The 26,785-nt window shown below is 38.1% G+C and overlaps 2 protein-coding genes across 2 annotated transcripts in view; one reads left to right on the top strand and one right to left on the bottom strand.

The window, feature by feature from the left end:
• The window catches only part of carhsp1 (calcium regulated heat stable protein 1), an 87,415-nt gene extending 64,820 nt beyond the window's left edge, over positions 1 to 22,595 (top strand). The window contains exons 3-4 of the mRNA XM_068003185.1: positions 4,202 to 4,324; positions 19,771 to 22,595. Coding sequence (XP_067859286.1) covers positions 4,202 to 4,324; positions 19,771 to 19,930 — 283 coding nt within the window. The 3' untranslated portion in view covers positions 19,931 to 22,595. The remainder of the gene's footprint in view (positions 1 to 4,201; positions 4,325 to 19,770) is intronic.
• Positions 22,596 to 24,131: 1,536 nt separating this feature from the next.
• The window catches only part of pmm2 (phosphomannomutase 2), a 32,625-nt gene continuing 29,971 nt past the window's right edge, over positions 24,132 to 26,785 (bottom strand). The window contains exon 8 of the mRNA XM_068003183.1: positions 24,132 to 25,610. Coding sequence (XP_067859284.1) covers positions 25,506 to 25,610 — 105 coding nt within the window. The 3' untranslated portion in view covers positions 24,132 to 25,505. The remainder of the gene's footprint in view (positions 25,611 to 26,785) is intronic.

Genomic DNA, 26,785 nt, shown 5'->3' with positions numbered 1-26,785 from the left:
GCTTCTGGATTAAAAAGAAACTATCCTTTATTCTCTACTCTCCTGAAGATGTTGACTCTTGTTTGATCTCAGTTCCATGGGCACTCTGTGGCAATTGTTCGTGCTTGTTGTAGCTGACACCAATCATGTCTGACAACCGCTTTCCATGAGTCACTAGATAGGGATCAGGAGTAGGAGTCTGGCTGATGTCTTTTTCACTTTCCTCTCCCTCTCCCCTTCAAGCTCACTGATGCAAGCCAATTATAGCACACCTATTACCACTTACTATGCGTACGTGGGGTCTTCCTGGCCTGTGTAGCTTAATAAACAGAGCCACCACGCAGTGAAGTTAACTGCTAAATTGTAAGGAAAGCTACTTTCTTCTTGAAAAGAATCTTTGTGTGTGAGAACTGGCTGCTGGATCATTTGAGAATTGAACTAGGCAGGTGGTTTTACATCTTTTCCTGAATCCATGCATTTATATAAAAGTTTCAAAAGTTTCCATCTCACACTTGGATGTCACATTTTGTATAAGGCACTAACAAATCACAACTGAGTAATCTTTAAAAGCACAAAGAAAAACCCATTTGTTTCCTCCTGCGTTTCTGACCGAGATAACTGGAGAGATTATTAAATAAACACGAAGAGAAACCAAGCAGCTGCCAAATTAGAGAAACATTGAATGCCAAACAATGATTAGCCTCTAATTGGCACCAAGACCTATTCATACCAGAGGTTCCCAAACTTTCTTTGCTGAGTCCCACTTCGGAGATTTATGTCTCCTTTCTAAGAAACAATATTTTTTGCATAGAGCAAGAGTGTTTTATTTTCTTGCCTAACATAACATATTGCTTAAAACAGAAAGCAACGTAAATAGCACAGTATCACTACTGTACTACTGAAAGGTGCTTGCTTGTCAGTGTTTATAATAATACAGTACCAAGCAATATAGGCAAGCACTAGGCAGAAAAAGGTAAGCAGCTTCAATCTTAGTTACTTTCTATAAATTTTTTTTAAAAATCACAATGAATTAAAAGTTCAGTGTTTTAATCAACATAGTTGTAACGTTCAAACGTAGAAGAATAAAAAAAATAATGGCCGCCTTGCAGTGTAATCTGATCTCTACTGCACCCACTGACAAATTGCGAGCTGATTGCAGCATAAATCAAAACAGAATGAAGTGCCAGTCTCTTTACACAAATGTACTACATAATTTCAGACTGTCTGGATGATGCCCTGAACAGTGCATATTAGAATGGTATCTTTCATTGCTGATGGCAATATGATGAAATATAAACCGCTGTCTACCCTGTAGTTTGTTAGATTACAGATCTGATATTACAGCAACTTTGAACTTAATATCGTAAAGAACAGATTCAAAAATTATTTAAGCCTACTGTCCCTTTCCATAGATGTGCAGTACCTAGTTTCATATAAAGTGTCCAGGAGTAATTCTATCACTTCAATAATAATACCTTTCGAAAGACAAACAATGTGAAGATCTTTTATGCTGTATATTTTAATGACATTCTGTGAAGCCAGGAAAAACAGTTGAGTACACGTTGCCTGACTGCTAGCTGGGAGAACTGTGAGCCTGCATGCTGCAGTTGAGCAGAAAGCAGAACACAGATTGAACAGGGGCTGAGAGGAAGTGGGATGGATCATGGTTTTTAAGCCCTCTATCCAGGAAAATTGAAGAGAAGGACACGGCTAGAATGTTTGCAGCGATTTGCTCAGTTGGACCACGGACTCTGGATAGTCTAGGTTGAATTTGTGGAGTGTATGCAGAATGAATTATGTTCTATACCTGATTTTGAGCTGATGTTTTACAGGTTCTGGTAATCAGCCTGTGAAAGTGAGAAGTGAAAGTAACTTCAGTTGCTTTTGTGCATCTCAGTCTGTACAAGAAAATAACAACAAAAAATATGAGAATTGATGTGATCTGGTTTGAATGGGTTTTGTGGTGTTTGAGCAATGTAGTTAATCAACTTGAAACTTCTGAAAAGAATGCAAAATTATATGATTAGTTTGTATAAATGTATCCAATTTGTTGTTCCTGGATAGCACAATTAGTTTTGTGAAATTATTAAAATTATCTTTCCGTGAGGCAAAGAACATACAAACCAAGAAGCAATTGAACAGTCTTTTTATAAACTATAAACTAGTGACGAAAATTAAAAGTAACAAGAGAGGGCCACCTGGAACGCACACTGCTGTCAAAGCTGTTCTTGTGACAATATTCGGGCAATAACGAAAATGATGTGCATTGCATTATTTTTTCCTAGACTGTGGTTGCCAGAAAATGTTGTTGCTGAAAATCTCTAGGTACACCATTAAACTGCTAGAACAATAAAAAAACAATTTATATAAAAGTGACCTGTGCTCATGCATGTTTTTTCGAAACATGGAAACTGATCCAATATCTATATGTACTATCGTGAGTGTTGTCGAAGATCTCATAATTCATTACTGATAAAACAAAATTTGCAAAATCTGTTCCTTTTCCCTTCAAGCTAGAGATAGTCATTGCTTTATCATTTGATATTTTGTTCATAGTTTTTTTGTTAGCAATCTGAAATGTAAATAAGCATTGATTTATCTCTAAGGCTAATACTGAGGGCTGCCTCACATTTGTTAAATAGGAACAGGAGTTGGCCATTCAGCCCCTTGAGCCTTTTCCACCGTTCAGTCAGATCATAGCTGACCTGTACCTCACCATCATTGACCTGCCTTTGATCCATGGCCCTTGATACCCTACCTAACAAAAATCTATCGATCTCAGTCTTCGATTGATCCAGCATCCACAGCCTGTTGGGGGAGAGAGCTGCAGATTTCCACTATCGTTTGTATGAAAAAATGCTTCCTGATTTTTATTCCTGAATAGCCTAGTTCTAATTTTCAAATAGTGTCCCCTTCTGGATTCCCCTACCAGAGGAAATCATTTCTCTGTATCTATCCTATTGATTCCCTTTATCATTTTAAACAACTTAATTAGATCACCCCTCAACTGTCTAAACTCAAGGAAATACAAGATAAGTTATTGCAACTTGTCCTCATAATTTAACCCTTTAAGCCTCCGTATCATTCTAGTGAATCTGCACTGTACCCCCTCCAAAGCCAATGTATCCTTCCTGAGGTGCAATGCCCAAAACTGAAAACAGTACTCTCAATGGTGTCTGAATATGGTTATGTATAACTGAAGCATAGCTTCTTCCCCTTTGTATTCAAGACCCTTGAGATAAAGGCCAACTTTCAATTAACCTTTTTTATTACTTTTTGTACCAATGCACTAGCTTTTAATAGTTTGTGTACACAGACACCCAAATCCCTTTGCTCCTCCACAGTTCCTAGTCTCATGCCAGAGAGAAAATATTCCAATTTGTCTTTCTTGAACCCAGAGTGGATGAACTCGCACTTCTCCACAATGAACTCCACCTGCCATAGTTTGGCCTGTCTGTCTATATCCCTTTGTAACCTCTTGCTCCCATGCACACAACTTACTGTGCCTCCTAACTTGGTGTCATCTGGAAACTTGGACATACAACTCTCTATTCCTTCCTCCAAATCATTGATGTGTGGGGCCCCAGTACAGTTCCCTGGGGAACACCACTTGTCAATCAGCGAACAAATTATTTAACCCTACTCTCTGTCACCTATCCCCAAATCAGTTACCAACCCATGGTGCAAGATTACTCTCAATTCCGATGTTTTGTTTTGTTAATCTTTTGTGTGGAACCTTATCAAATGCCTTCTGGAAATCCATATAGATAACATCCATAGACACTCTCCTGTCCACACCATGTTAGTGACTTCATCAAAATTTTCAACTACGTTAGTCAGACATGACCTGTCCTTCAGGTGCCATCTGGTATTAAGTCACTAACCCTAAGCAGTACCGAGAGTTTTGATTACATATTAGCAGGAGATTCATATCAAACACTGTAGCCTAGCTTTATGAAAATTTCCTGCCGCTTCGCCATTGACAATTCTGGTGAAGGTTTATGTTGTGAAATGTGATGAGTAAATCAGCGCAGCGCAGTGCTGTGCTGCAGATTTGTAACCAGTGGAATAATGACAAGGAGCAGTATTTGCAAAATAGTTTTGCATACTTACAGTGGGCTACTACATACTTGAAACATGATTTCTGTATCTTACCAAAGTGATGGCCTTGTACACTAAGGAATGTAGTTAATGAGCTAATGTTCCTATTATTCTGTTACAGAACTGCTCGGGCAGCAGAAGGACCAGTTTTCAAAGGAATTTGTAAGTGCTTTTCTCGTTCAAAAGGTCATGGGTTTATCACCCCTGCAGATGGAGGACCAGACATCTTTGTTCACATTTCTGAGTAAGTTTTTAGAGTCAACAGCATGTTTATACAGAATGATAAGGTTATCAGAGTCCAAAAAAAAATGCTTGCAAAAAAAAATAGCATTGCATGAAAGTGCTGTTGCCTAAACATAGTTAAGGTGGCTAATAGATTGCTATCCATTAAGTTGATGCAAAGTGTCTGTCTGTCTGGGAGAAGAATTTCTGCAGTAAACAGCAGAAGTATGTTTGCGGAAATGTTGCCTGCTAGCAAAATTGTAGATGGGTTCTAAAAGAACGTCTTTGCAATTTTGGCAGAACATTTTCATGAACTCATTTATAACACGATGCATAAGTGACCAGAAAAATTCTTAACCCAGTGTTAGTTATTTAACTAACATTTCTGATTTTAGTATAGTTGCTACAGATTGCAAAATGGTGTGAATTGTAACTAGAATAATGCATGCAGGAGCAATTGTATCCCAATACAAACTAGAAAGCAGTTGGCTTTCAATATACAAACTCACATGTGGGAAGTTCTGCTCAACAGTACAAAGAAACAGAATTAGCATACATACTCAAAATGAATCGAGTGTTCATTACAATACAGATGTATCCAACGTTTAGCAGTTTTAACTTTTTTTAAACAGTTTACTCCGGTTTCTTTATAGGGTCATTTTTAGAAGAGTAAATGGTGATAGTGCTGGATAGATTTTTCTGGAAAACACATAGGGCTGACTTTTCCTTTTAAGGAGCAGAGTAGCAGAAGGCGGGACTTCTGCCTGGGTCAGGGGTCATTTCCCATGCATGGCTGGCTCCTGCCGAGATTTCCCCCTACCAAGGAGAGCCCGCCAGCGGCCATGAGGAACCAGTGCTGCAACACCACAAGAGGTGGGAAGGATGTTAAATGGAAGCATGTGGGAGCTTCATTAGCCCATGCAAATTGAGGTCCAATGATGTCAATAGGATCACAATGCAATTATGAGGTACCATTGGTCTGACCAGCAGTCCTGCAGTCACTCAAAAAAAAAGTAAGAAAAAAGTTTTCAGATTATTTTTGTGGGGTCATTAATGCTCCTTCTGTGCTCCTAAAAATGCACCTTAGCCCCCATTGCGTGACCCTCCGTGGTACTCCCTTCCCTCCCACCCACTTAACCTACTTGGACCGGCTGTGCTTCTCAGAGGCGCCACCAGGTTTCCAGCTGTCCCCAATTGGCGAGCTGTGTCAAAACACCAGGAGCTCACTGACAAAATTCAAATGAGGCCCGACCGTGATAAAGGGAGGGTGACTGGCTTGTTCCACCATCCTCCTGCCTGATGGAAGTGGTCACTTCAAAATTGACACCCATATCTCATAGAGTATTTTTTACAGGGATACTTTTGAAATGGGACAGGGATTGCGTTGTTTGAAGGTGTTTGTGTATCTAAAGAAATGATGCAATATGCAACATTTTTCATGTGTTTTCAACACTGCTGGCAAATGCTTTGCGACAATTTCCTGACAAATGAATCGTGCAGAAAAGGAAGTCACCAACCTTTCTGAAGAAAGATGTTAGAAGCATTCTTGCCTTATGGTTGTGCAGTTTGCCCTGGGCCATTTTAGAAGTTTTCTACATTACAACGGTGACTGCACTTAAAAAAAATACTTCCTTGGCTGTAAAGCGCTTTGGGACGTCTGGAAGTTGTGAAAGGTGTTAAATAAATACAAATCTTTCTTTTCAAATCGATTTTTGCTTTTTTTTCAAGTCAGTAAGTTAGAACTTTCACAGTTCACTGATCTGTTTACTGCTGTTCACGATGACATAAATGCCCCTCTCCTGCAGCAGCCATGGCATACCAGTAGAATATGCATTGAATAATGCTGCAAGGGATGCTTAATCCAAGGCAGTGTTTTGCCAACAAAGCTGATCAAATCCATTAAAAACAATAATAATTATTGGATTTAGAATATTGAGCTTAACATTTCAAAGAAAAAAAGGCAAATGCAAATAAATGTTAATTTACAAAATGAAGTAAGTTTGAATAAACTAAAAGATCTGTAACTTGCTTTGAAATGATCAGAAATATTACGATAAAAATCAAATTCTAGGATTGTGAAGAGATTAAGAGATCAAAAAAATGAACAATCCATCTGGCAGACACTAATTGGTTACTTCATGTAATATATGAAGGTTGTTGTACAGTTTGATCTGTCTTTATAATAATATTGATCTTTCTGTCCTTGAGAGATCAAATGTTCATAACATTCATGAGTGCAACATTTGAGTCAGGATATCATTTGGAATCTACGGCACAGAAACAGGCCATTTGGCTCAACTGATGTATGCCAGTGTTTATACTCTTCATAAGCCTCTTCCCACTCTAATTACCTCTTTCCATCCTGTCCCATATCCTTCCGTTCCCTTCTCCCTCATATGTATCATGCTTTTCCTTAAATGCGTTGATCTTTTCTGCTTCAACCACTCGATGTGGCAGAGAGTTCCACATTCTCGCCACTGTGTAAAGAAATTCCTCCTAAATTCTCTCTTTGATCTGTTTGTGGCTATCTTATATTTATGCATCTGTATTCCCAGATCTCTTTGCTTCTCCACCCCATTTAGTTTCTTACCTTCCAAGGAATAAGTGGTCCCCTCATTCCTCCTACCTAAATGAACCCGATCATACTTCGCTATGTTGAATTTTATTTGCTATTTATCTGCCCACTCTGCAAGCCTGTTTCTCGTCTTGTATTTTGGTGCAGTCCTCCACATTATTAGCTATAGCCCCCAATTTAGTATCATCTGCGAATTTCAACTGCATGTCTCCGATTTTAGAGTCCAAATCATTTATGTAGATGGTGAACAACAGTAGTCACAGTACGGATCCCTGCGGGACTACATTTCCTACTTTCTGCTAGTCCGAGAAACTTCCCTTAACCCTACTCTCTGTTTTCTGTTTTGATTTGAACTGAGAAACACGAGTTATTCTGCAATATTCAGCCATTCACAATATATTTCATACTGACATTGTGAACAAATCTGAAAATTCAAAGTGTATCGACAGGAAAGGTGATGCATTATAATTTGGACAACTGTACTGATGAGAAACTCCTGTTTCAACTGCAATATTATACCTACTTCAAAAACAAATATACTGAAGTTCTGACATTTTTATAGGTTAAAAGCTTATTGAACCAGCTAATGCTGTTTTTTGTACATAGGTTTTGATGGAATCCAATTGTACTGTCTTCAGCTTGAGAAAGTTAAAGTTGTTAGAGGTTGTTAGCGGATTTTTCCGTTACTGTCGCAACAAAAGTGTTGTTAATCCTTCAACAATAACTTTCATATGGTTCTGACATGAGTGGCTATTAAACTACAAGCTTTTATATATTGACTCAACAGTATTACTGTCTTCAGATTACATTAAATGACAAGCAGCTAATACAACCTAGTTCCCATGGACCCAAGACGACCAGACTTGGCCTCCCTGGGCTGCCTGTGGCTATGGACTTCTGATGGTCCTTTTGAGACCTCTAACCTCAGGGAGGGAGCATGTCCTATCTTAATACTATTCTGCTGCTATGTTGAGTACATAAGCATCTCTGGTCTTGTCTTCAAGTCATCCCACCGTGCTGACGCCACGATAGCAACTTAAGAGAAGCTGTTTTACGTAACGTAACTAATGACCTTAACCTTCATCTCTGTTTACAAGCTGTTTGTTCATCTGAGGAATGCGTAGGTCCTTGGTTACCACATCTCTTGTTTTGGTGTAGACCACCTATTGATGTTAGTATGTCTCCATAATTCATACTTGTATAAGCAATCTCTCAATGTTATCTACTCCATGGAATGCCGGCCTCATACTTCCTGCTGTTTAGCCTGCAAGCTGTCCTTGTTCTCAGAGATGCTGAACCACGCCCCCCTTAACATCGCCCTCTTGTTAAATGTCTGGGGCGCTATGCGAGATGGGATACTTGATTATTCCTAGTTTTAAACCATATTCTTAGAGATACAGGAAGCCTAGATTGACTTCTGATGGTCCATTTCAGAACATGGGGAACACAATTTTTAGAAGGAGAATGATTGATAGATTTAGAAACTGTTAGACATTGCTGTTGTCTGAAATATCCCAGTTTAGTCATAAAACTATAATGAAGAAATGAAAAATGGATTAATAGTTGATTTCTGCATTGGCTGAAGAATACAATATATTCTGATTGTTCGATTTCTTTTCCCCTCACCCAGCCATCTTTCAACAATATGTTGAAACCTTGAGCTTGAATCTTTTATAGGTTTATTTTTAAATCTCACCATGTAAGCAATATCCTGTTTGAAATTCTGTAATTATTGTAGCCCAGACCGTTTTACTTAATTTTGTTGCTGTCATCTGCTTACTGAGTGAGCATCTGAGAACCAAATTATTGCACAGAGCTCAGCAGCTCCATTTGAGTTTGCAAGATGGCCTGAAACTAACCATTGAGTTAGTGCATCTTTGTAATTCACTCATCACTGCTGTTGGGAATGCCACTTGAAAAATATTTGCTCTAGTGTCAATTTATTCTCCAAGGTTGAATAGGGTTGTCAACTCTGGACGTATTCCTGGAGGTTTCATCACATGACCTCCCGTCTCCATCTGCCCCTCCCAGTTAAACAGCCCTTTCCCCCTATCTCCAATATTTTTATTGCTAATGAAAGTGTTCAAAGAAAATGGGGGGGAAAAACATACTAATACCCTTAAGATTGTTCTCCTAAGTTGCTTGCAGCAGTGTCCATGAGATTAATCTTTTAATTCCTGGAGACTCCAGGACAATCCTGGAGGGTTGGCAATCCTAAGGTTGAATGTTATGTACCTGTTCAGAATGATTGGATAAAAGAAGCACTGCTCTCCCATGTTCTCATTCAGAAGCTCATGGTAAGAGTCGCCAAAATGTTTTATCTTCAAACAATTACGACAGTCATGCTATGTCTGTATTGTCGAATGCTGTTTGAAACTTACATACCATTTTCAGATCAATTCAAAATAACACAGCATTTTAATCTGTTTCCCTCACTTGTGGTGGACAAATAGTTAAAATGCATCTCGGTGACAAATGCTTGAGATAGCTGTTGACCTTGAAGAATGTAAAGCTCATCAACCCTCAGACAATTTTTTTTTTATAAACCTTGTTCTGTTTTCAAGAACAGCAACAAAAAAATTCTTTCTGATGGCTTTAATTATCATTGCACCCATTTCCATTAGAGTGTTTGAACTGTAATGCAACCTTCCCTTTCTGCAGCTTCCAAGACCGTGTTAATGACTAATTTATGTTCGTTGTCATGGCTGCAAATATTTGACAAACTGCATTTCGGCTACAAGCTATACAGTTACCACTACACATGACAGCAGACATCGCAGGGTGTATTATATCTGCAGAAGAGTGGTGTGACAAGTTACAGGTGAATTTGCAGAATCCTGCATGAAACTAAGATGAAAAGGTTAGACTGTAGGACCGCGTTTCATTTTGTATATAAAATTGAACAAAAATAGACATGAGTAAACCATAGAAATCTCTTCCATTTTACTACAGCTGATCTTTGCTCCCATACTAATGTTGATGAAAGCCCCCCCAAAAATTAAGGTTTTGATAAAATAATTGAGAATCGTAGAGCCTTGCACAGGACTTAATAATTAAAAATTTAATTCAGACTTGAGTTAGTTATCTAAGGAAAGAGCCACATTTCAAAGTTATTTCAAAAAAGATAGTGATTAATAGTATAGTGGCATCTTCCATCTGTTTTCTTGTTTACTCCTGATGAATTTTGCATTTATATGTATTAAGTGTGGATTGCCCTACTCCCAAGTGCTTGCCTAGCTGAGTTAGTAGCGGCTGATGATCAACTGACGAGCTGTCTATGATCCAGAAGGCCAATTACCTCCAGCTGTGTATCTGCACTAAGGGCGGGAATACTCTGTCACTGCTCATTGCTTTCTGAGATGTTGCTTGCAGCCTCTTGTGCAGGGCTGCTTGGTGGCCCAGAACTGTTGTTGACCTAATCAGTTGACAGCTGCTGTGCTTCTCCATGGATGCCACTTCTGTAGTCCACCTTTTCAAACAGTTATTTTGTGGCTAACTCCCTCCAGCACAAAATGTTCAGTAAACATTTCAAGTTTGTCGTCCATAAGGACCGCCATGTTCCAGTCAGTGAAGTGGGCCTACCTGCATCATAATTGTGACACTTTTAACCAATCTTTGTGCATTTCATATTTGTTTAAATAAAGTGTGATTTATATCTGATCAGTGTCAGTTTGGCTACTTTGAGAATTGTGAAAGTAGCATCAATACTGATTGGCCATTCCGTTTGTTCCACTCGTCAAATTCAAACGCCACAACAACTTTGGCAGTAAAATTGCCCACATTGTCATCTTGATTTGGGTTTATTAACTTTTACAAAATGAAGATAATGAACCAAGAAAGAAGGAAAATGTGGCTTTTAATCTTTTGAATGAACAGCACTATTGCCAGCATTTGAGATTCACTGTGGATTCCCATAATTTGTGAAAGCATTTTTAATGCTTGTAATTATCAGGGAAATTTCAACATTTATAAAGCAACTGTTATTGAATTTCTGCAAATTTTAAGATTTGCGCAGGTCCCAATTTATTTATTTTTGTTTTTCCCCCTGAACTAGTTTACCTCCAAAGCCAGCCATGATGGGGCTCAAGTGTGGAAAAACAATGTAATGTGTTGCACACTGCAATCTAACAAGTGAATACTACTGAAGTTAGTCAGTAGAGAGTAGGACATATTTTAACCCACACATGGGTGGAATGATTGTAGGGACTGCTAAAAAGGTTTGAATGTGACTGGTGTGAAGATGAGTGCCACTGTAATTTGTAGCAGAATGAGTTGTTCCACGTGGAAAATGGACAGTATGGTTATGAGAATTTCAAACCATAAAAGATTTTGTTGGGAACAAGTTGAATGGATTTTGTAATGATAGCAAGCAGCACATTTGTCTGGATTCAGTAATAGCATTATCACTAATTTTCATGTTCTGTTTTATGGTTCTGTTTTGAGGATCTGGCATTCGTTACCATGAGCATTGTAGGGAAAACCACCTTTCTCAGTGATTTGTGAAACTGGACAATAATCAGTCAAAGAAAGTCACACATACGCAGTAGGTTCATTAATTAGTGATTATTTAATGATTTAAACAATTCACACAAACATCAAGCAATACTTACAACCTTAAAACCAAGGATTTCAGCACCAAGGCAGAAGAGCGATCAGCTCTCTCGTGCTTTTGAAGTTTCTTCTTGTTGGATGTCCTTCCTCTAGGCGAAGCTTCTTAAGGCTCCTCCGAATGCAGTAAAGAATCTGCCACGATGTACCATCTTTATATGATTTTTGCCAGTTGGGGTGTGAGGTAGAAGTTGATAAATTCCATTTTGGCCACTCACCCACTGCTGCATTAATATTGGACAGTTGGCTGGGCCACTCAAAACTGTGAGAACCCAGGTGCAGCCTTTCCACCGTGTGAAACATTCTGTAGCCTCATATCCATGTGAAATCACTGTGCAAAACCTTCTGTAGCCTCATGTCTGTGTGAAACCTTCTGTGCCCTCATGTCCGTGTGAAATCACTGTGTGAAACCTTCTGTAGCCTCATGTCTGTGTGAAACCTTCTGTGGCCTCATGTCCGTGTGAAATCACTGTGTGAAACCTTCTGTAGCCTCATGTCTGTGTGAAACCACCGTGTGAAACCTTCTGTGGCCTCATGTCTGTGTGAAACCTTCTGTAGCCTCGTGTCCACGTGAAACCTTCTGTAGCCTCTTGTCCGTGGTTTTAGTTGTCTTTCCCAAGGATTTCTAACTGTCTTAGCACTGTTTATCCATTTTGTTCTTATAAATTGTTTTGAGAACCAAAGGTCTGCTTCTAGAAGCTTTGTTCTTACCAGTTGTTTTTGCTGTTTGAAGCTTCTTGAAGCTACTGCACATTGTTGCCGTTACATTTTAAATTTACAATGTCCGAATGTCCAAAAGGTTTTGAATGCACAATGTCCAATGATTTCTAACCCCTGCCTTTCAGCATGTGATGAAAAAAAGTCTGTCAATCAAGTTATCAATAATGCACATTCCATGGGTGTTCCAAACTAGTCAGGTTTCACATATTGGTGTTGTTTATGCTGCAGCTCAGGGAGCTCCCAAATGCAAATAGCCTGCGTCATGATCAAAGTTCCATAAGCTTCTATTGGGTAATTTTCTTTCCAATTGATCAAAGACCGTTACATTGATCTGTGGTAGAAACTGTTCAATTAGAAGGCCTCCTGGTATGCCTGGAAGGATCGACTGGAGATCTACAATTGATATCAGGAAGTCTTTGAGGAGTATGCCCTATCCATAGACTGGCAACATTCAGAGAAGGAGCCTTGCAGGGCCACAAGACAGCATGGAATGTTGGGGGTGAGGGATGGGGGAGAGTTATGGGATCATTTCATCCTTGTATATCTATCTCTTCCACCGAGCAATGGCTTCATTCTTCCCACCCAAATTAGGGATCCAATTTGCGGATCTGCTTTTCTCTTGCAACCAAATGGAGGAGGGTTCACAGTATGCTCAGGTCAGAAAGTGATGCTACATCACTCATCTTCCTGGAAGAATCTGTTTGCCTTTTATTTTTACAGTAAAGGCTTTTTAGTTTGAGATTAAGAAACCAGCTGTATACAGGGCAGCAGCGGAGCCAAAAATATATAAACTTTTTTTACTTTCATTCTGAGAATGAGATATATATCTTTTATACTTCCTGTTTGGCCTTCACTATTAAGCTGTCCTTGCCTACCTATGGCTGTGTCTATCAGTGCTGAATAATTGAACACAATAAAAAGCTGGCTGAAGGTGATAGTGGAGTAGATTGTGTTTACAAGATGAAAGGGAAGGAAAATCAGTGGGTGAGCTACTTCCTAGTGACCATATCAAGAGTGGCATTGACAGAGGCCTGTCCACCCACTGGGAAAGGAAATAGTGAATTGTGCAGGCCGACCTAAGAGTGGGCGAAAACAATTTAATTTTTACTTAACGAAAAGAGAGCAACAGAACATTGAGGAAATGGGCTGGTCATGTCTCTTCCTCCTGTGTGTAATTATAAAATTTGCTGCTAAATTCTGCTGTAAGTTTCTTTCTAAATGTGGTAAAAATGTGGAAATTGAACCGGCATATAATATATATGACTCGTCGTCCCAAGGTGGCAGGGGAGGGAACTTGAGCCAAAAGCCACCATGCAGGGCAAACCTGTTTATATTTTAAACATTGAATCAAAGCTTATGAGATGAGGCTTGTCTATCATTCATGCAGCAATGCGTGAAATGAAAAGCAAGAGCTTTTCAGTTTATTGTGTTGGGTTTTGTTTTGTTTGGAATCGTACTTCGTCACTAATAATCGATCTTTAGTGATAGCTACATATTGACTTCTCTTTCAGGCATTGAGAAATTGTAATACTGCAGTACAATTTAATGTTATTCTGTGCTGTCAGCAACCACCACTGGCAAATCCTCAAGACATTTGTTCTTGTTACTGTTGCCTCTAGCTGCAACCTGTTATGCCACCTAGTGTATGTAGAAAAAAACTTCCTACTTGCTGCTGCTGATTTGAAGGGATCACACAAACAATGGCATAAAAATTCCAATGGAGGGGCTTTTTGGGTGGATCTGGGGTGAGAAAGAACTTATGCTCGGCTCACAGATGCTGTAGCAACCCTGTCCCAATTGCTGGGGTCAGGTGCATTTGCGTACCCTTGTTGGGTGCCCGCATCATTTATGTTGGCAGTGGGGCTTCAGGTGGGAGGCAGACGTAAGCAGCCCTGGTCACAAGAGGTAGTGGAATTTTTAAAAATTGAAAATACTGCTACTTTTACTGGAAATGCCTTTCCTGAAAGCAATCAATCACTTTTGGGGAAACTGGACGTTTAAATTTTAAAGCCCCCTCCCCCTCCCTTAGTAATGTTGGGTGCATTTGGCAGGTTTGGCTGAAAACGCTTGCTAAGACTTGAGCCTTGTCTCGCACGCACATGCTGGACTCCACTATGGTCTAGAATGGGGATGTTCATAGACCCATCTCCTCCTATTAGTCGCCTTGTTCTCTATTCTTGATGGATGTGGTAGGGTTGTACTTTGCTCGGATCCATTGATTGTTTTTTGTCTATTAACGAATTTTCTATCTGTGCTGCTAGATTTCTCCTACTGTACACTTGATTTTTTTTTTTCTAACCAGTCTCTTATGAGACATCTTTTCAAACACCTTCTGAAAATCTATTAAGCATGCATCAACTGCATTTCCTTTATCAGTCATCACTTTAAAAAAGAAACTGCTTAAATTTTTCAAACACGACTTTAACAAATTCATGCTGGCTGTCCTTGATTAACCCATGCATTTCTAAATGTTCATTAATGTTACCTTGAATTAGAAATTTCAACAGTTTGCTCACAATTGATGTTAGATTAACAGGTCCATTGTTATCTGGTTTATCCTTCTCTCCCTTCTTGATTTTTTTTTTCTCTAGAACCAATTCCTTTTCTACAGTTCTCTTACTAGATACTCATTTACTAGACTTACATTTTCAATTCCACCATCATTTGTTTAAAAAAACAATGCAAAGTATTTAATATCTTCTTCATATCTTTATCCTTCACAACTAAACTCCCTCTTTTATCCTTGAATGGTCCCAGTCCTCTTATGCTTATTAAAACTCTTATTTCCCTTTAAATTATTCACCTGCCATTTTTCAAATTCCCTATTAGCATGTCTAGTCTCCATTTTTAGCTCCCTACCACACTAGCTGTATTTCTCATGATTATATTTAATATTGTGAGCTCTAACTTTTATCTCACTCCTCGCTTTTAAGTTTCAGTTTAATTTTAATCCCTCTGTTTATCCTTGGAACTATTCTTTGAAGCACCTCCTTTGCCATATAGGGAAATATTTATTTTGTACCCTATCCATCTCGTATTTGAAGATTTCCTACTGCTGATCCAGCGACTTGTTTGCTAACTTTTCTGCCCAGATAATGTAAGACACACCCCTTTTTATCTCACTAAAAGTTGCCTTTTTCCAGGCAGAACCCTTATCTTGACATTTAATTATCCTAACTCTTACACTGAACACTGTTGCAGATGCTATTTCCCAATTGTTCTCCTACTCACATCAGTTACTTGCTCCACTTCATTTCCCAGGACCAAATAGAAAGAACTTGCATTTATATAGCGCCTTTCATGTCCTCAGGATGCTCCAGAGTGCTTTACAGGCAAGAAGTACTTTTTGAAGTGTAATCACTGTTGTAACGTAGGTAAGGCGACAGCCAATTTGCATGCAGCAAGGTCCCACAAACGGTAATGTGATGACCAGATAATCTCTCTTTAAAGATATTGGTTGAGGGATAAATATTGGCCAGGACACTCCTGCTCTTTTTTGAAATATTGCCATGGGATCTTTTACGTCCACCTGAGAGGGCAGACGGGGCCTCGGCCCTCAGCACTGCACTGGAGTGTCAGCTTAGATTATGTACCCAAGTCTCTGGAGTGGGACTTGAACCCATGACCTTCAGACTCTGCAAGAGTGGTACCCACTGAGCCATAGCTGGCGAATCAAACAATCCTTCTTTCATTGTTTGACTAGAAATGTACTGATCTAGGAAGCCGTCGTGGATGCATTCTAAAAAGCATCCAGCAATGCCTCCTAAATGAGCATATTTGATGTGTGGGACTCTACAATATCCTTCCAAGAGCAGGAGAAAAAATAGTGGAGATAGCTTGAATTTCAATGTCATTGGGTCTTGAGGTACCTGCACCTGCCTACACCCGCCCTCATTGGATGAGGTACCAGAGGGTGCCTGGTAACTATGGAAACATATTCCTGTTTCAACAGAGAAGAGAGGGAAAAGAATTGACTAGAAAAAAGAAAAAACATTTAAAACTTCAGGGTAATATTTTAATTAACAAAATATACTTACTTGACAGGTGATGGGAAATAGTTAAACCTTGTTGGAATGCGTGCTAGATCTACATGGAAGGGTAATGTAACTGGTCTTTATAAGTGCTGTTTTACATAATGGAATACGAAAAGGTTAGGAAAGAAGTCAAAAAAACAATTAGGAAGGCAAAAATTAACCACAAAATGAAATTATCAAGGAAATCCAAAAAAAAGTGCAATATTCTACAGACACATAAATAACAAAAGAAAAATCAGGATAGAGATAGGGCCACTAGGGGATACACACAATAAACTCGCAGGCAATGACAGCGAAATGTCAGAAATATTAAATAATGACTTTGCTTCAGTATTCACCAGGAAGACTAATATGGTGGACATGACGTTAGAAGAGGAGATCAAAAAAGATGTAAAGACATTTAAGATAGAAAGGGAGGAGATAATTGATAAACTAATTAAACTTAGAGAGGGTAAAACCCCAGGTCTGGGTGGATTGCATCAGCGCATAGTAAAAGAAGTTAGGGAAGAGATAGCTGAGGCACTATTTCTCTCTCTCTCTCTCTCACACACACACAGTAGCATAATGAAATATCCGCGTTTGACAGAAAACGGTCGTCTGGTAATAAGAGTTTTAATGTAACTTAATTGCTTTCCAGAAAGCAAGCTCACTGTAGCACACCCACAGGCTCCTTATGCTAAATCCCTAGGAGTTAGTCATATCTGTTGTGTATTTATAATTTTTTGTGATGTTGGGGAGAAATCAAATATAAAATTTTAGAAAATATACAGCTTTTCACCCCTGAGTGATTTTAGGGGTCGGTAAAGGCTAGGTAGGCAATAAAAATTTGTCTGGTCTTGGAAATATAATTGAAGACAAAATGAAAATTGTGACACTAACTGTAGGATTTAGCACTCTGGTTGCTATAGAATAATGGGTGTTTAGTTCATCTTGATGTACAGAAATATTGGGAAATAATTCACCTATACTGTCTTGTAGATGAACCAGCATTAACCTCATCTAATGCTTGTAATTTTTTCATTTCTATCCTTTCATTATGTTGGAACAGATTATTTTCTCAGAATTTTTTGCCTCTGACATTTGTCATCCATTGTCAGTTTGCACCTCTCACATCTCCCACTGATCATTTAGTTTTTCAAGAGCAGTGATTTTCTCACTTGTGCATCAACCCACCTGGACATAACACCTGCCAATTTTCATGAACAGAGGTTATTAACAAGATAAAGATAAACTTCTTGTGCATACATAACATTGCTGCTCAATAGAGGCACAAGGAGAGCTATTATGAAATCTACCACAAACAAGTTACCTTTTTTGCTTTATGCGAGCTTGTTTGGCCTATTGGGTGCATACTAGACCCAAAGCAGAGCTGGAGCATGTATACCATCTCAGCACCTTTTACAATATGGAGTTATGTGCCATTAACAAATGAAATACAGCAATAGAGTACATGAATTATTGCTAGATCCCTCTCTCCCTTCACCCCACCATTGGCGGCCATGCCTTCAGCCGCCTAAACCCACCTTCTGGAATTCTTGGTATTATACCCCTCCTCCTTTTCACACCTCTCACATCCTTTAAGACCCTCTTCAAAACCTCTTTGACCAAGATTTTGGTCACCCTTTCTAATAACTCTTTCTTTGGCTCAGCAGCCATTTTTTGTCTGATTACACCTTTGTGAAGCACTTTGAGATGTTTTTCTACATTAAAGGTGCTATATAAATGCAAGTTGTTGTTGATTATTGTACTGTTTAAAAGTTTTTAGCAAATTTTTGAAGATTTGTTTTTGTCTCCCGTTTCCTGGAGTAAGTGGAAAATAGATTATAAACAACCATTGGATATATGAATTTACATCCTTAGTCAGGTGACCTCATAGCTCATGAGTGGGAAAGTTGCCAGTGAACTATGGTGAACATCATGAATGGAATATTCTCTCCCTAAGCCCCTCCTCCTTTTAAGATCCTCCTTAAAACCCACGTTTTTGACCAAGTTGTTATAAAGTCGATCTGATGAGTGTTCACAATGTATTGTGTTTTAGTGTTTGACAGCACTGTGGGTGGGGCTGCTGGGGTTTACCAGCATGAGGAGGTCCTTTGGTTTGGCATCACTGTGAAGGCGGAACATAAGCTTTGACAGAACTGGGGGTTTGGCTCACTTGTAGATTGCTGAATTGTTGATAACTCTCTGGGAATATTGTACTATTTGTTTAAAAGTTTTAAGTACTTTTTTTTTTAAAGCTTTGTTTCTGACTCCCATTTCCTGGAGTAAAAGGACAAAGGATTATCTGTCCTTGGGCAGTGGTTCAGCCCTGGTGCGGTTCAGCCCTGCACTTCAGTGAGCTGGCCTCGTCTATAGTACGAGGTCAGCTTGTTTGAATATTTTTGTGGCATGTTTCTCATGACTTTCCATGAGTGTTACTTGGCTGGGGCTGTAATCTCCGGTATCAGCTTCCAGTGAAGGGTGGGGGAGAGGCGGGGGAAGAGGATGTGATAAGGGGGTTGGGGGAAGCGCCAGCCAACTGTAATTTTTTTTTCCTGTGGCCTAAGGTGCTCCCGTTCAATTATGGGACAATACTTTTATACTTCAATTCTTTTCATGGCCCCAGCACACAGTTTATGTGCAGCCTCCCAGTGCCCTTCATACTGGCCAAATGCATTGGACTGCGCTGAGGTACAGGGAGCATTGAAGGCCGAAGGCCTCTACATCTGATGGCATCATATTATTGGCCTTTATGGGGATGATTTTAAACCCTAAGAACAGGTGGATTGGGGGCGGGTGGGAGTTGAAAATAGTTGTTTTTTGGGTCGCGACCGCAACCCGGCTTTATTTCCGGGTTTAAAGTCGGCGCGTAAAAGTACAGGCTTCCCCCGGGAATGCAAGTCTGAAAATTTTGCGGTTGCGACCCAAAAAAACAACTATTTTCAACTCCCACCCATCCCCAGCCCACCCGTTCTTGGGGTTTAAAATCACCCCCTATATGTCAGCTGGTTTTAAAACATTTTTATCTTGGCCATATAAAAAAAGATACTTCATAATTTGAAACATGGAGCTCAGTTTGCATCATAATTTGATTATCTCTGTATTGGTAAATATGCAGAGGTCAACCAGGTACTTGTGCTGTGAAAGTGGTGATGTCTATGGAAATATATCTGAAAGCACTTGGCATAAAGAAGTGCAAGTTTATTGATAAGACTGAATGATATTGCAAGGTTAATTTTGGCAGTCAGCTATTGAGTCACCACTTTGTGAATATGAAAATATTACCAGATCTCTGTAGGACTATGTAGATACATATCTGTGTGTATGTATACAAATGAATAAACATTTTATTCAAATTGAATATTCAAATGCTGCTTTTTCTCCACCAGCTGAGGTTTTTATTATTATTTAGGAATGTGTTTATATGTATTTGTGGATTATATAAATAACATGGTATGACTGTACTGGCCTGATTTTTATGTATTAACTACCATTTCGAGTATAAGACATGGGCAACTTTTGGCTGAATATGTTCTTTCCTTTTTATATCAGTATCGAAGGAGAATATGTACCAATGGAGGGGGATGAGGTATCTTACAAGGTCTGTTCTATTCCTCCAAAAAATCAGAAGATACAGGCTGTTGAAGTGGTCATCACCCACCAAGCACCAGGAACAAGGCACGAAACGTGGTCAGGACATGTCAGCTCATAAAAATGACCTGCTATCCTATCCTGCTGTCCAACAAGGTGGTTTAAGTATGAGCAAATACATGAGTGAAGTGTTTGAGTAGTATGCATTCTAACAGATTACTTGCAGAATTAAAACTTATATTTTTTACAAAGCTGTAGTGTTTTAAACACCTAAAAATTATTCATTGAACAATGGTTGGTTATTTGAACATCATTCATACCTTCCAAATTTTCTATTAAGGTGTCTGAGCCACTGAATGTACATGTGAAACTTTGTATTAGGGATTCATGTTTTACATGCGTCTTTTCCCCATCTCCAGAATGTGCAGTCCACAGAAAATAGTTATGTTACTCTTAACAACTGTATTAAAAGCTGCACTTTCTTATAAAGCAGCAATGTAATGGAAATTTATTTTAACTGCAGTGCCCTAAAATCATTAATTTAGTTAGTCGTAGTTTCATTGAATCTTTTTCACAGCAAATCATGTTTGTAATTTATAGGTTTAATCATTTAAAGGGGATTTACCCTTTAATATTTTTGTTTTTCTCTCCTCTGGTCTGCATGGTCCATTGTTTGAAGCTGATAAGGTGACCAGGCCTCTGCCAAACCCCCTCCAAACTAGCCAGCAGGAGGTGAAAGAGCACTACTGTGAATAACTCTGCTTCAGTTTTCCTTCCCTCCTCAATGCAATGAGTATGTGAGTTCAACGGACTGGGTGATCAAACTGGCATTGATCACTCTGTGGTGTTGTTAACATGGAGAGCCACTGTCCTATAGTCTACAGTAGTTAAAATCTCTGTGTCTGGTTTCAACCTCCCATAAATGCAATGCTTGAAGATTGTACCAATATTGATTCAGCACTGCTAATTCCTGGCTGTCGGGGATCCGACCACCCAGCACAGCACTGATCAGTACAGTTGTAAATGCCGCACATTTAAAAAAAATCTTAATCTTGTTAACCATTTTTTGAATAGATTAGTAGGTATTTTGGGTTAGTTTCCTTTGATTTAAAAAAAAATCACTTTTTTTGGTATTGTAACCTTGTGTATTGGTTGATTGGAACATGCAGCTGTCAACTGTACATAATGTCTTGGTGTCTGTTTACTACTGTGAAATCTGTAAATAATGCCATCTGAAGCTCTTAGCATAAATGCACACCCAAATATCCACCACTATTTGCAAGGCATTGAGCTTTCAAGAAACTGCTCTACTTGCATTAACCTAACTTTCTTTTTCTGTTGACATCAGATTTTTCTTGTGACAAACACACAGTAAGATACTGCATCAATTGCTTACTGGAGAACGTTTTTTTTAAACAACACTGGAACTGTGTTTGTATCTAAAATGGAATGAGTGTAAAACAGTAGCAAAAATCGCTTTAAAGGACGTAGAATTCCTTTTTCTGTATCTTTTTACAGAATGTTATTAAATGAACACAAGATAATCTGTGATTTAAAATTGTACTTTTAAGAGTTATAATTTTGTTGCAATCTTTGTGTTGGGAACTAGTCTAAATCTGACAAGTTAAATAAGGATAATAAATCAAAGAAACCAATCTGAATTCAATGTAATGATTCGGAAAGGGATACTGTGGGTGATTTTGACTTTGGGTGGGTGTAAAAGGGGTGATACCGATTCATTCGCCCATAATACATATCTCCTGATTTTAATTTCCATTGACTTCAAATTGGAAACTGGTTGTGTTGATAATGAGGCATTCCTTGTCAAACTTGCATGTGTTTTCCTATCTTAAGTAACAAAGAGCTGAGCTGTGATAATGAAACATTAAGAAATACTCAATATTTGGATTGATATTTAAAATTAGTGACAGTAATAGTTGTTTGGTTTGCAGTGTGAGATAACCTTTTAAGAATTTGTCCATAAATACTGTGGAAATGTATTTGAATAAAGAGAATTGTTATTTGCTGATTAACCCTTAAGCAATTTTTCTGTGCCATTGTTAGTGTTCACTAGAGGCTAGGATTTAAAAGCAGATTTCAGCAAACTCTACTGGTCTGGTCTTACTTCCCTGCTACGTTAAGACCTCTACATTTGAGTTAGGGGTCCTGGGAAAGTGATATGGAGATTCGTGATTCCATCTGCTAGTCTCCCCTCATTTACTTTACTTTTGAGCTGCTCCATGTCATAGTTAGATGCAGAAAAATCAGGCTTTGTACATTCTGATTTAAGACCCAAGGGTAGTTGCTGATACCACAAAATGTGGGTCTTGGGTGTATGGAAGCCTCCTGCATTTTTATTGGAAAGTGCCTTCGAAGGCAGTAGTCTGCACCTGTTGTCAATGGCACGTTGACATAAAAGAGCCTGAAAAGGATTATGTCGATGTATCTTTCTCCGTTCTCACCTTCTGTGAAGAATATTTTAATTCTGGTATTCTTCAGTGCCTTAGTCTCTGATAACACTATTTTAACACTGAAACAGTAGCAGAATCCATTTTACCCCATAACAAATTGTCATTAGTTTATATTTACAAATATGAATATTTTGTATTTTATCATGTATTGTACTGCAATTGCAATTCACAACAACTATACTATTACACTTTGTTTTGAATGAACTTTGAGGATTAATGTACCATTTTTATGTACCTTTTGGCATTATGAATTATCTGTAATCTAATTCTGAATTATTTAGCAGACAAATAAAATTTAGTGTTTGAATAAATGACAAAACATCAATCTGCATTGTTTTGATGTACATATGTTACCACAGCCTTTTGAATCACTAAACGTAGGTATAAACTTAGAATCCTTTTTTCAAAATGTTCTTTCATTTTGTATGAGAATTTAATTTGTTTTTCTATGTCCAGACAGCCCATCAACTTCAAGCTTTTTGATTACCCCGTCACCTTTTAGAGCACCAACATTATCAGATGGTATATCAAGAAAGATGATCAGTGAAAGTTCAAAATTGCATTTAGATGAGAACATTCATTCTTGCACCTGAATGGATGGGTTTTAAACCAGATCATCCTATTGAATAGACAAAAGTTGGGGGAAAAACTTTGATTTGTCTTTCATAGATTTTTCTAAAAGACTACACAATGATTTTACCATCAGACATATATTACTTCAGGTTGGGCATTGGATATTAGACTGTGCAAATATTAGTTGAAAATTAACATGAAAGCTTAAAATAGCACACAGTGAATTGCATATAAATGTTAATTAGTTATAGTGCTAGTAATTATAAATCAAACTTAGGGCCCCAGCATGTGAACTTGCTGTATTAGATGGGTTTGCCCATTATGCTTGATCCATTGATTGGGGAAAGATACTAAGCACTGCACACTTAATATAGAAAAGATTACATCTGGTTCAATTTATCCATTATAAATATAATCAAGTACTTAAAAGCAAACAGATTTGATAAAGATTTGTTTATATTTGCAATTTATTTCTAACCAGTTCCTTATTTAACTTTTTTTAAAAAAATGGATATATTTGACTTCTATATTCACAATTGTGCCTGACTGTTAAACAGTGGCTAGTTAGATCATTGACCTCTTCATCTTGGGTGTTGCTAAAGAAAGCAGAAACAAACCAGTCTCCTGAATGGGCTCTGCATATGCCAACTATTTTTTTTACAATAAGGTCTTAGGTTGATGAGCTTCTATGTATAAAGACTTAGTTATTTATAAGACCATCTTACAATAATCAAATTAAGGGGGACATTCTATAAAAGTTACTTTCCAGAACATTTAAATTAAGCCTACACAACTTAGATTTTTTTCTTTACTTTAATACAGTATCTAACTTTGTAATCTTTTTAGTTCAAATGTATAATTAGACTAAGCATACCAATGTGTTAGTAAATCAAATTAGAGCAAAATCATGAACCCTGGATATCTGAATGCTTCAGCATCATTTTACGAATTGAACATTTGTACGTTTTTAAAAAATTATTTGCCTTTTTTGGTTACACATGAATGAAGTATAAAACACTAACAGCCAACTAAACTTTTTTGACATTGCATTTTGTAAACTTGAGAAATCTAGGTGAAGGATCATGGTTCACAATGCAAGCCACCAACAGTTTGAAAAGGGTCAGAAGATAAAGGACATCTGGTAATGAGTAGGTGACTCCAAGCATAACTCTTTAAATATATGTTCTGGGAGTGCCTTGCTCCTGGAGCAGGTTTTCAAAAATACAGGTCTATCGGTAGCTTTTCTTGAAAAACATGTGTAAATAAAAATCATGAGGCTTTATCGATTTGAAAAAATATGCTTTGCACTGCACAGATGTACATGTCGGATTTACAGACTCAAAACTTGCACACATCAGTAAAACAGCAAGACAGTTCCTCCAGTTATTTGAGTCAAGATGTAAAATGCAATGATGTGAGATGCCAAATATTAAACATGTTAGAAAAGGTACTTTCATCAAAATTTACATATATATGGCTTGAGTTCAAGAGTTTGTTTTCTGCCATTCCTGTCTTTCAATTGAATAAAACTAAGAACAATTGCAACAAGTAGTTAAAATTACTTTCCCACAATAGGATAAATATCTATTGTATTCTTAAAACTGTAGGGTATCTAAATATCTTTGATAAATTGTGATCTATATTTCACACACACAGGGCTGGAGGTAGGATTGTAATGTTATTGTAGCATATACTACATGACTGTTTATAATCTAAGGATGGCTGTCAGATTTAAGTCTGCATTTTCAAATAGGGAAATTCATTAATTCAAAGATGGAAGAGGATTCTATTAGATTTTTCAGGGACCCCATAATGATGAATGTTGTACAATAAACTGGGAAATTGCAGCTTTAATTAAAAATGAAGATCATATTCCAACACAGATGTTTCTGTCCATGAAAATAGCCCATATAAAGGGAAATGATCAGCAAAATTACTAAAGGGTTCCTACTGTGGACTCTGATATGAAGTACAACACACTTCTAACCCTCCCAGTGACCAGCACAATTTTAAAAATGGAGAGTAGAGGTCTTGATTGAATCTAAAGTTGAGGAATAAAGGTACAAATAATAAGACACATGGTGTAATTCCTGCTGTTAACTTTGGTCAAAAAGTTGGTCTAATGGAATTTCCCGATTAGTAATCTAGCTGACGTGGTTTTTTCAGTAAAATAAATCGATAGAAGGAATGCCACCTTTGTACAGTAAACAATAATGGCCCTATTATTAATGTGCTACACTTGCCTTATAAGGAATTCCTCTATCACATCAGGTCTCTGAAAATTCCACATGTTATAAGGTAAGCAATGCAATTAAGGGGATCATTAACTGGCTGCATCTTTAGCTCTTGTTTATCAGTCAAATTATCTGTTGCTTAATTTCTATAAGATCCCCACCCTTTGTTTTTAGGGGTCAGTCACTCAAATTATTTGCCCAATAGTTAGCTATTGTTCCACCCAAAAAAAATTAACTAATGTTTAAAAAAATGTTTTGCTACTGATGCAACAAAAAACTGGTTTCCAGGATTTCTGTGTAAATAGTCATATATGCTAGAGATGTTAGATTTAATTCAAGTAAATTTCTTCAGTCATATGATATGGAGTTTTATTTGGCCATTCCAACGTCCACTACTTTACGATGGAATAGTAATCCCTCAGTCGAAAAACAGTTCATCACAGATTCTCCAAGTGTCCTCTGGGGATGTCACGGAATGACCTATAGTCCTTGCGTCACTGTAGATTTCATAATCGTTCCCACCCTGCAAAAAGTAGATTCATGTGTTTAGAGAAAAAACACAAATAATTCATTGTTAAAACATTCCCAATCATGGCTGGTTGGCAAGACTTTGTTAGGACCCTGAGCTCGCTGGTTTGATGTGAATGAGGCCCAAGGCCCATCTGATATTAGGCCTACCCGTTCTAGCACAGGGATCGATCCATGCGCCCATTTGCACTGGCAGACCGATGCAAACCAATTTCTATGCCTTGGGCTTTTGGCTGGCTGTAAAACTAGCCCTTAAAGCTGATTTTCAAGCGATGAGAACCCATTTGTCAAAGACTTGTTCCCAACTCTATAATGAACCATGGGAGCCAGGTGGAAGAAAAAGAAAACAAGTTACTGATTTTGAAGTTTTTTTGAAAGGAAAAGGGATTATACAATAGATCGTCTATCCAGCCTATACCATGCACACATGGTGCAGTCTACATTCACCATCAACCCACTCCCTCCCCTGTGTCGCACAATCTCTTAGGAGTGGCAAAGAGCGAGAGAAAGAACCTAAGGCCAATTCAGGATAAAAAAAAACAGAATTAGGAAGAAGAGAATGAAGGAAAGGTAGGTTGAACAAGGCAAGCAGAATTAAATTCAAAATATTTAATTAAAACTGTTAAGCATTTGATTTAGTTCTATAGGGTGAATATTACTATTAAAAAAAGTTACTCTTGGCATTAGAGTTGTTTTATCAGTGATTTGTCTAGAGTTGAACTGAAAGCTTACAAAACTCATCAGCTTAGACCAGTCAAGCAGGCTAAAGGTTAATCTTCCTTGAGCCTAAAACCAAGAACATCCCCACCAACAACAGTTACTATATTTGCATAATCTCACCGCTTTACAGCGGTGAAAACAGGATTTGAGCCAAGGTGTGAGAGTTAGATGTGATTGAAAGCTTGGTCAAAAATGGATTTTAAGGCTACTTTTAAAGTTGCAGAGTGAAGAGAGAGGAAGGTTTATGGATGGAGTTCTGGAGAATAAGGCTGAGAATCAAAATTAAGAATGTGCAATGTTTGACCCTGGGATCAGCAGTTATATTACAGCTGTGAGGTTTCTGTAGCAAGATATGGGGGCGGGTAGCATAGTGCAAAATGCTGACTCAGAGCACCACCCCCCACAACCAGAGAGCACTGAATGGTTATATGTGCAAGTGTTGGTTTTAGA

The sequence above is a fragment of the Heptranchias perlo genome, chromosome 22, assembly GCF_035084215.1.
Source record: "Heptranchias perlo isolate sHepPer1 chromosome 22, sHepPer1.hap1, whole genome shotgun sequence".
Taxonomy (NCBI): domain Eukaryota; kingdom Metazoa; phylum Chordata; class Chondrichthyes; order Hexanchiformes; family Hexanchidae; genus Heptranchias; species Heptranchias perlo.
This window is presented reverse-complemented; position numbering and strand designations above follow the sequence as displayed.